The sequence below is a fragment of the Halictus rubicundus genome, unplaced genomic scaffold (assembly GCF_050948215.1).
Source record: "Halictus rubicundus isolate RS-2024b unplaced genomic scaffold, iyHalRubi1_principal scaffold0045, whole genome shotgun sequence".
Classification (NCBI taxonomy): Eukaryota; Metazoa; Arthropoda; class Insecta; order Hymenoptera; family Halictidae; genus Halictus; species Halictus rubicundus.
In genome coordinates, this window is record NW_027488586.1 from 946,599 (window position 1) to 956,817 (window position 10,219).

At 47.6% G+C, this 10,219-nt stretch overlaps 1 protein-coding gene across 1 annotated transcript; it reads left to right on the forward strand.

The window, feature by feature from the left end:
- The first annotated feature begins 3,390 nt into the window (after nucleotides 1-3,390).
- Nucleotides 3,391-8,652, forward strand: LOC143363386 (uncharacterized). Its single transcript, XM_076803983.1, has 7 exons — nucleotides 3,391-3,441; nucleotides 3,487-3,727; nucleotides 4,034-4,240; nucleotides 5,087-5,671; nucleotides 5,825-6,054; nucleotides 6,373-7,078; nucleotides 7,718-8,652. The coding sequence occupies exons 1-7, from the start codon at nucleotides 3,391-3,393 to the stop codon at nucleotides 8,650-8,652; spliced, it is 2,955 nt and encodes a 984-aa protein (XP_076660098.1).
- The last annotated feature ends 1,567 nt before the right edge of the window (nucleotides 8,653-10,219 follow it).

Here is a 10,219-nt window from a genome sequence, read left to right on the forward strand (position 1 = left end):
CCGGGGGCCGCCACCGCCTCCATACTTTCCCCCTTGGAGGTTGGGGGAGCGGCCGCTTTCGCCACCGGGTTGTCCGGTGGCGCAACAGGGGTGGGCGCCACACCGCCCGCCCCCTTTTTCTCCTTCTTGGCCTTTGGTGGCGGGGAGCACGCCTTGCTCCCCGCCTTGTGGCCCGCCGGTCTCCCCAAGGCCGCGCAGACCACGCAGTGGGGTGGCGCCTTACAGTCCACCGCCCGGTGGGAGGCGTCACCGCAGCGGTAGCAGTGACCGCTGCGGTCGACCTCCGCAGTGCACCGCTGCCGAACATGCCCCAGGGCAAGGCAGCGGAAGCACTGCAGCGGTCTAGCCGCCAGCACAACCACCTGGGCGGTGGACCACCCCACTCGTATCTTACCGGCCTTCTCAATGGCCAAGGCCGCCACGACCGGGCACTGCACCCATACGGTGCCGAGTCCGCTGGGCGGAGCCTTAAGCTCCCCAACCCTAACGGACTCGGCGGTGCAGCCCCCGGCTTTCGAGACCGCCTCCACTACCTCCTGGGGGGTCAGGGAAACCTCCAGGCCCGTGAGGCGGAATTCCTCCTTCTTCACGGGCCTGGACACCTTTACGTCCATCCCCCCCAGGACGGCGGCCACCTTGGCGGCCAAGGCATCGGCCTTGGGGCCCCCATCGGCACCGGGGACCTCAATAATGAGGCCCCCGGTTACCGCCCTCTTCCAATGGAGGGCCCCGATGCCGAGGGCGTCTAAATCGACGCCCTGGCGGGCCCTCCTAATGGCCTCCTCATACGAGGCCCCGCTCCCCTCCGGGACAGTCACGGTGACTGCCGCGGATCGGGGCGGGGCCCTGACTTTGGCCGCTGTTTTCTGGCCCTTCGAGGCGGGGACAGCGGCCCTCCTCGCCCTCGGGGCGCCAGCCGAGATGGCTGCCGCCACCTGAGCCGCGGCCTTAGCAGCGGCCTTGGCCGCGGAAATGGCCCGCCTCCCGACCACCTCCGCCCAGGTCCCCGGCTTAGCCGGGGTACCCGGTGCAGGCGCAGGGGGCGGAGCCGGGCGGGCGACCGGAGGCTGGGGAGCCTCCCCAGCCTTCTTCCCCTTCTTCTTCTTCTCCTCCCCTGTCCCCGGGGCAGGGGCAGGGGCAGGCGTCGGCGGAGCAGGCGCGGGGTCGGGCCGCGGCGGCGCCGGAGGGGCCGGCGGCGGCGGCCGGGGGTCCCCACGGGCACCATGCCCGGTCACCCGGCGCAGCTCCCTCCGCATCTCCTCGCTGAGGGACCTGAGGCCCTCTTCCATGAGGGCCCGCATCTGGGCCATAAGATCCAGCTGCGTCGCCGGGGTCGCGGCGACCTCGCCGACCTCCGGGGTGGAGACTTGCGGCAGGGGGGAGCGTCCCGCAACCGCTTCATCACCATCAGTTCCCCCCTGATGGCCCGAAGCGAGTCGCAGGTCTCCAGCAGCTCCCTCCTGAGAGACGCATTCTCCAGCCGCAGAGCGGCGTCCCCAGCGTCCGCCTGGGAGACAGGAGCGCGGGAGTCGGCAGGGGGTCCAACCTGGACGCCCCTGCGTTCCAACTCCCTCGCTGCCGCCTTTATGTCCGCGGAGGCCTCGCGGATCCCCTTAAGGTGTGTACCTTTGAAGTTCCGGCTGGCCTCCGCGAGCTCCCGGGCAATGTCCGACTGTTCGGCAATAAATGCCGACAGTTCCCCGGGGAGCATGCTCCTAATCTCCGGGCGGACAGCGTCATCCAGCCGCTCCCGTTTGCCGACTGACGGAGTCGGCGATGTCCTGCCCGGAGTCGGCGGCAGTGAGCGTTTCACGCCCGCAACGCTGGGGATGGGGGGGGGGCCGACTGGGTCGAGACGTTGGACAATCTGTCCACCGACTCGCCGCGCCGACCACGCCCCCTCGTTCCCCTCTCCGGCCGGAGAAAGGGCCGGTCCCCAACAGCTGGGGTCCGGTGCCTCTCCTCCTGGGAGAGGTCTAGGACCGCTCCCACTCCCTCCACTACCACTTTCGGGTGTTGTAACCCCTCCTTGCCCTCTACAGTTTTATTTTTAATATAATCCATAATTAATCCCACGAGAATGGCGGGAAATAAGGTCCACCCGGGCAGAGCCCCCACTTTCCGGGTAAGGCTAGATACACACTGGAGGCGCCAGGTATCCAGTGGTTGTTGGTGCGCTCGCGACTGGTGTACCCCACCAGCCACGCCCTGTTGCCAGGGCGTACCCTCTCACCGCGCACCGAAGCTTAGGGTTGGGGATTTTTTATAGAGGTTATCATCCTCGCGGCCCGGCCGGTTAAGGCAAGACCACCGTTCCGGTAAAACATGACCACCGGTTTACCGCAAGGGCCCTGCGGCGACCTCCCCGGTCGTTATCGCAGGACCCATTCCGCGGTTTTTCACCCCTCCGTGTGAACCTTACCGGCAAGGGAGGCCCTGCCAGGATCCGAAGATCCCGCCGGCATCGCCTCACACATCATTGGGACTACTTCCCGCGGAATACCCCTCGCTCCGTTAGCAACACACAACTATGTGTGTTCCCAGGGACCACCACGAGGAGGTGGAGCGTAGAGGATTTTAGGGATATGACCGCCACCACTGTGGCATACCTAGTAGTGGATCCGAGTCACCACTACTAAGCCCATATCCCCTCGGTCCCCACTCGCCGTTAAGTCTGCGTGTGAAGTGAGCATTCACCGAAAGGTCTTCTTTCAATTCAAACTTTAACTTTGCTCACGTATCAACATTTGGTCCTTCGAGCCGGATAGTGAACCGCGTAGTGGAGTGAAAACACATACGAAGATGACATTAAAGACACGTCTAGCAAAAGACAATCATATTGAACAAGTATCGCGAGCTTGAAAATGCTGTGCGTGAAACACGACGTGAGAGTAACCAGGACTTCTCACAGAAATTCATTAACGCTGCGTGTATATACGTCAAACGCAAGGTAACTGAAGGAGTCGTGCAAGACTGATTCATCGGACGTGCCAGTTAATCATCATCCCATTTGGATAACGTCCCGTTTGGGCAACAAGTACCAGAACAACGCATCAAACTTCCCGGTGCCTATCATCGGACGACATCATTGCGGATCCCGTTTGGACCGTAAACATTGAGGCTTCATCCTATCATCGAACGACATCATTGCGGATCCCGTTTGGACCGTAAACATCGAGGCTTCCTCCAAAATCATCGGAAGACATCGCTACGGATCCCATTTGGATCACCATCATCGGACATTCATCCATCGTCATCACACAACGGACAACAACGGAGGAGGTCGACAAGGCTATATGTGAGTAGAGAGTCTCCACTTCCTTACTTAAATTTCCCTAATACCTATATTGATTCTATCTCAATCGCGTAATATAATCAATTCAAATCACGATGTCGGCATTAAAGGTTAAATCGCTGATCAAAGTTCGCGGAGTGAACAAGGCAAACATAACGCGTCTAATAAAACATATCAATGAACATGCACAGCTCGATAGCGATGCTTTAGAAACGCGGAAAATTAAATTAGAAGAATACTATCAAGCATTTCTGAAGGTTCAATCTGAAATTGAAGATCTTGCTGAAGAAGCTCAGCTTGAGGCAGATCAAGATTTAGAGCGAGAACAGTTTGACGACCTATATTATGAATACGCTGACTTACTAAGCCAAAGGATTCGGGAAGTGAAGTCTAATGATAGTATGCCACAGGCCAATGTCCATCAGACTACAAGTAATTCAAAGGTCGTCGTTCAACAAAATACGCTATTACCCAAAATTGAAATTCGTCCGTTTGACGGTAACCCAATTGAGTGGCACAGCTTCCACGATACATTTCAGTCGCTGGTACATAATGATACACAAATTCCCGCGGTACAGAAATTCTATTTATTAAAAAATTCTCTTCGCGGAAGCGTGGCCACAATCATCGATTCATTAAATGCGTCCGAGGAGAATTATTTGGTAGCATGGGAGATGCTAAAACAGCGATGCGATAAACCGCGACAAATAATACAGACACATATAAAATTATTGTTAGAATTACCCGAAATCAATAAAGACTCACCGCTTGGATTGCGTACATTAAAGGAATCCGCGTTGAGGCACGTTAATGCTTTGAAAGCCCTTAGAGTACCGGTAGATACCTGGGATGCAATTCTGACCTACCTGGTCATTCAGAAACTTGACAAAGCAACGCGCAGGGCTTGGGAACGTACCCTCGAAAATGCTCAAATGCCGACATTTAGTGAGCTCATTTCATTCTTAAACAAACAAGAGCGGGGAGAGGAAGTTGACGAATGTAGTATCATAAAGCAACGATATAATAATCCTGTTATTGCTGATAGAAATATACACAGAATAGGGAAATCATGGGGACCTCGCGGACAAACATATCTAAGCGCTCAGAAACGACAGTAGTGCGCATTTTGTCAATCCGATCATGTTATTTACACATGCCCAAAATTTATGCAATTGAGTCCCCGCGAAAGAAGCAATGCAGCTAAAGATAGGCGATTATGCATCAGTTGCTTGCGCAATAATCATAACACCAGTAAGTGCCTTGCGTCCGGCTGCAAGAAATGCAATCGAAAGCACAGTACTTTGCTGCACTTTGAAGACAGCACTAGATCATATAGTAGTGTAGACCTACCCTCGTCTGCCAATAAGTCGATTCCAGCCAACACTGTCGAGTCGATAAAAAAGACATATACCATCACACATGATTCCGAAGTATTATTAGGGACGGCACGAGTCCAGATATTAGATCGATTTAATCAACCGCGCGAGTGTCGTGTATTGTTAGACGGATGTTCGCAATGCAATTTCATCTCAGAGAGATTAGCGGATCATCTCCAACTAAAGAAACATAACATCGACTTGCCATTTGCCGGTCTTGGGCAATTAACCACGCGAGCAAAATATAAGGTTACGACGACAATCCGGTCGCGTATAACTGACTTTGAGTCTTAGGTAGAATTTGTGGCGCTTCCCACTATTACGGGCGTATTACCCTCGCGGCAGGTAAACAGACGGATGCTTGCAATTCCGCGCAATATAAAATTAGCTGATCCGGAATTCGATAAACCGGCAGACATCGATGCGTTGATCGGAACAACGATATTTTATAAATTACTTAGTACCGGGCAAATCAAATTGGCAAATAATTCGGACGCTGTCCTACAAAAAACGTTGCTTGGCTGGATTGTGGCTGGTGAAGTGGGAAGCCCCGAAAAGATCACGACACTCAAATCATGCCAGTTGGTTCGATTGGAACAGCAAATAACGCGATTTTGGGAGGTTGAAGAGGTACCGACAAAGAAACACCTCTCAAGCGAGGAACAAGCATGTGAAGCACTCTACTGTAATTCTACGCTTCGTGGCGGCGATGGAAGATACATTGTGCGATTGCCATTTAATGAGCAAAAGGAAAATTTAGGAAATTCCTACGACATGGCCCTACGTAGATTTTATTCATTGGAGCGAAAATTAGCAAAAAATAGAGAGCTTAAAAGGGAGTATTCAGAGTTCTTACGGGAGTATAATGATCTTGGACACATGACAGAAATTACTAGTTACGATAACAAGTCTAAGGGTTACTACATCCCGCATCACGCGGTCATAAAAGAGGCCAATTTATCTACAAAGGTCCGAGTCGTGTTCGACGCATCTGCCAAAAGTACGACAAGGACCTCCTTAAATGACGCGTTAATGGTGGGTCCTACAATTCAAAGAGAATTGCTATTCACTATTATGAAATTCCGGTTACATAATGTTGTACTTGCGGCTGACCTACAGAAAATGTATCGACAAGTCAACGTTAATACTGCAGATGCAGCATTCCAAAAGATCCTATGGCGAAATAGTGAGCATGATGCTCTTCAGATTTTTAAATTGACTACGGTAACTCAAGGTACCGCATCAGCACCATTTCTAGCAACTAGAACGTTGCAACAATTGGCAGACGACGAGAGTAAAGACTTCCCGTTAGCGGCTGCCATTTTAAAGAACGACATGTATGTAGATGATTTGCTTACCGGCACATCCTCTGTGGATACGGCAGTAGAATTAAAAACTCAATTAATTAACCTCCTCAAGCGCGGAGGATTTCAATTGCATAAATGGGCCTCAAATAAACAGGAATTGACAGCAGAACAAAACGATGAACTTAGCGTACCCAGCATTTGTTTGAATGAGCAGACAAGAAAGTTATTAGGCATTTATTGGGATTCAGTACAGGATACTATCACATATGTCATTAGACCATTACAAAATCACGAACGATGCACAAAGCGTTCTATCCTGTCTCAAGTTGCACAGCTATTTGATCCGTTAGGGTTACTAGGGCCAGTGATTATTAAAGCAAAATTGATAATGCAGGAATTGTGGAAGGCTAATTTAAACTGGGACGAGACGATACCACAATCGTTACAGAATAAGTGGACCAGTCTGAAGGAAGAGTTACCAAGCCTTAGCGCATTCAATGTAAAACGACAAATCACGTTGCCTGATGCCATCGATTACCAGCTGCATGGGTTCTACGATGCAAGCGAGCAAGCATATGGGGCATGCATTTATCTTCGATCAATCAACAAAGGTAGCAATTGTTCAGTAAAACTAATATGTGCGAAGTCTCGAGTCGCTCCAGTCAAAACAATAAGCGTACCTCGTTTAGAATTGTGCGCCGCACAGTTATTAGCAAAATTAGTTACAATAATTCCAGAGGCGTTGCAGATCAAATTTAATAAAATCTACCTGTGGTCAGACTCCACTATTACACTGCACTGGATAAAGTCTTCCCCCCATACGTTAAAAACATTTGTTGCAAATCGAGTAGCAGAGATTCAGGCAAAGAGTTACATTAACGACTGGTACCACGTAGCGACGGATGATAATCCCGCTGACTACATATCTCGTGGTCAAGATCCTGCTGAATTCGTGTCTAACTCGCACTGGCTGCATGGACCTACCTGGCTGTCGCAAGACGAAAGCAAATGGAAGATAAAAGAATTATTGAGCATTACGGTTCCTGACCAACGGGTCACAACGACTCTCATAAGTACCGGAGAGGCTAGGGATAGTTCAGGTAGATCCCGGCAGAACCATAAAACACACAAAGAAACCCAAAACAATCAGCCAAAGGTCAATGACACATTTGAACGATTTTCCTCTATTCAAAGACTAAATCGCTTCGTTGCATTTTGCCGTCGAGCACTTGCAAATCGGAAATCAACAAACAAAATAACTGGAAGGTATTCAGTCAAAGAATTACAACAAGCACATCGTCAAGTCATTAGAGTAACTCAACAGCAACATTTTTCACAAGATATAAAACGATTAACCGAAGGAAAAGAATTGCATCCCAAAAGTCAAATACTGTGTTTAAATCCGTTTTTAGATGCCGATGGCATTATCCGAGTCGGTGGTAGGCTCACACATGCGGCAATTAGTTACTCGCGCAAATATCCAATTTTGTTACCACGTAGAAATCACATAACATCGTTAATAATTTTGAAAGAGCATGTAGCAAATTGGCACACGGGTGTACAGGCTACAATCAATTCAATTAGAAACAACTATTGGCCAATTGATGCCAAAAACAGCACGCGACACATTATCCGAAAATGCGTACGATGTTGTAAGGTAAATCCAAAGTTACCAACGTACATAATGGGTGACTTGCCCATGAATCGTGTAAAGCAATCACGACCCTTTGAATGCGTAGGATTAGATTATTGTGGCCCGTTTCTTTTGAAGGAGAAGAAATTTCGAAACAAGGGAAAGGTAAAATCATATGTAGCGGTATTTGTATGCTTCGCGACTAGAGCTGTGCATATGGAATTAGTCACAGATTTAACAAGTGAAACATGCTTGGAAGCTATTAGACGCTTTTGTGCTAGGAGGGGAAAACCTATGCACATATACTCGGACAATGCCACTAACTTCGTTGGGGTCAAGAACGAAATGGTACAAATTAGAGCATTCTTCATGTCTGAAGAAAATCAAAATACTCTTTCACGCAGCCTATTAACGGAAGAAATTAATTGGCACTTCATCCCACCTCGGTCCCCTCATTTTGGCGGCCTATGGGAGGCGGCTGTCAAGTCGTTCAAGCAGCATTTATATCGCACTGTGGGTGACGCAATGTTCCCATATGAACAATTCAATACGTTTATAGTTGAGATAGAATCAATTTTAAATTCCAGACCTCTAACCCCTATCTCCTGTGATCCCAATGACCTCACAGCCCTAACTCCAGCACACTTCCTAATTGGAGGATCTCTCAAAAATATTCCTGAAATCGACCTTCGGGATGTCGCCACCAACAGATTATCTATGTGGCAACACATTCACAAAGTAAAACACCATTTTTGGCAACGGTGGCACAAAGAATACTTGAATGAGCTGCGCACCAGGAGCAAGTGGCATCAAGGAGATGGCACTAAAATCACCGTTGGCCAAATGGTTACTGTGAAGGAGGACAACCTTCCACCGATGCATTGGAGCATTGGTCGTATCACCGCGGTCCATCCAGGAACAGACAATATAGTGCGAGTGGCGACAGTGAAAACTAGCTCCGGTGTGTACAAACGTGGTGTAAATAAACTTGCGCCGCTACCAATAGACATACCGATAGACAGTGCGACACCTACTGATTAAGTATTGTCAAGACAATGTACACTAGTGCACAATTCATTCACATATTTGACTACTAGTATCTAGTATAATCGTTAGAATCATAATCATTATAATCGTAGTATCGTCATTAGTCAGTATTCAGTAGAATTAAGAATTCAAGGGTATGAGTCCCAGTTAAAACACTATATGTTATGTCGCGTATATATATATCGTAGATATCGTGCTATCATAATTTAGAATTAAAAATCGAAATGTATTAAAGTTAGGAACATTTTGGAGTACCGCTAATGGCACTCGATTCAATAGTCAATCAGTAATTTATTGAACGGGATCGTTCAAGGCGGGCGGCGTGTTACGGCGTAACAATAAAAAATAAAAACCGTTAGCTCATAAATTAACGCAAGACGCATCTGCACGGCCTTCTGCGATGCAGATGTCCAAGAAACGGTTGGGCGTTATGACCCCCGCAATTTAGTTCGAAACGCGATTGCCGTTAACGGCTATACCTGTGAGGTATACGCACTGGGAAAATCCCAGCAATAGTCCGCCCCCATAAGGAGCGTCCTCCAATGACCACCAAAAATTCGACAGACTCTTGAAAACCGGCAAAGCGAAAACATCTAGCGCTACCATCCTCGCCGTCCGACACATTATAACTTAGCTCTCACTCGCCGTAGTAATAGTACAAGTTCTGTCTAGTGTCTCTCACCTTCGTTTCAAAATACAGTTGTTTTTGTTATCCACATCCCCGGTTTGTCATCATTATCCACCCTTCAATCATTCACTCGCCGTTAAGTCTGCGTGTGAAGTGAGCATTCACCGAAAGGTCTTCTTTCAATTCAAACTTTAACTTTGCTCACGTATCAACACTATATGAATATAACACGAATATATATATATGTAAATGTACAGAAGAAAAGGATAGTTTTAAAAATTATGTTTTGTATATATTTTTAACAAATGGTAACACATTTTGAAGAGTATTATTTTCCGACGTGGAAATGAAAGGTATAAACAATCACGGCATGATAATTATTTCAATGTAGACAGCAAACAAAAAAAAGCCTGACCGCAAAAATAAGAAATATTATAAAAAAACAAAAAACCCGACTGCGAAAAGAACTAAAAAGATAAGAAACAAAAAACTAATTTATTAAATAAAATATTGATAATAAATAAAACAAAAAATAAAATAGAAATAGAAAGTATAAATTATTAATAATTCTTTTCGCAGTCAGATTTTTTGTTAAATTAATTATTTTTATCTCTTATGTAAAATCAACTTATTTGTATTAACAATATTATTCTGATTAAAAATATAAAAGTTTAAATTGCCAGTAATGCTCGATTCTCCATCTGTTTACATTGTAGGCTGTTGGTCGTTCGCTGGCTTTGACGTTCCGAGCTCGAAGAGTCACGAAGTATCGATGTGAAACAACTACCAATTCAATTGCAAAACTTCTTTATTTTTCATTATTTTTGAACGGAACTTGCACCGACTAATTCGTGGCATTCTTCTGATTAAAATGACACTAAACACGGTACAAATTGGACTGTATCTAGTATTTTTATTCGTAGATTTATCCGA

Coding starts and splice junctions, on each gene's coding strand:
- LOC143363386 (XM_076803983.1), top strand. CDS start 3,391: ATGTCGGCATTAAAGGTTAAATCGCTGATCAAAGTTCGCGGAGTGAAC. Junction 5,672..5,824: donor GTTCGACGCATCTGCCAAAA/GTACGACAAGGA, acceptor TTAATACTGCAG/ATGCAGCATTCCAAAAGATC. Junction 6,055..6,372: donor CATCCTCTGTGGATACGGCA/GTAGAATTAAAA, acceptor TTGATAATGCAG/GAATTGTGGAAGGCTAATTT.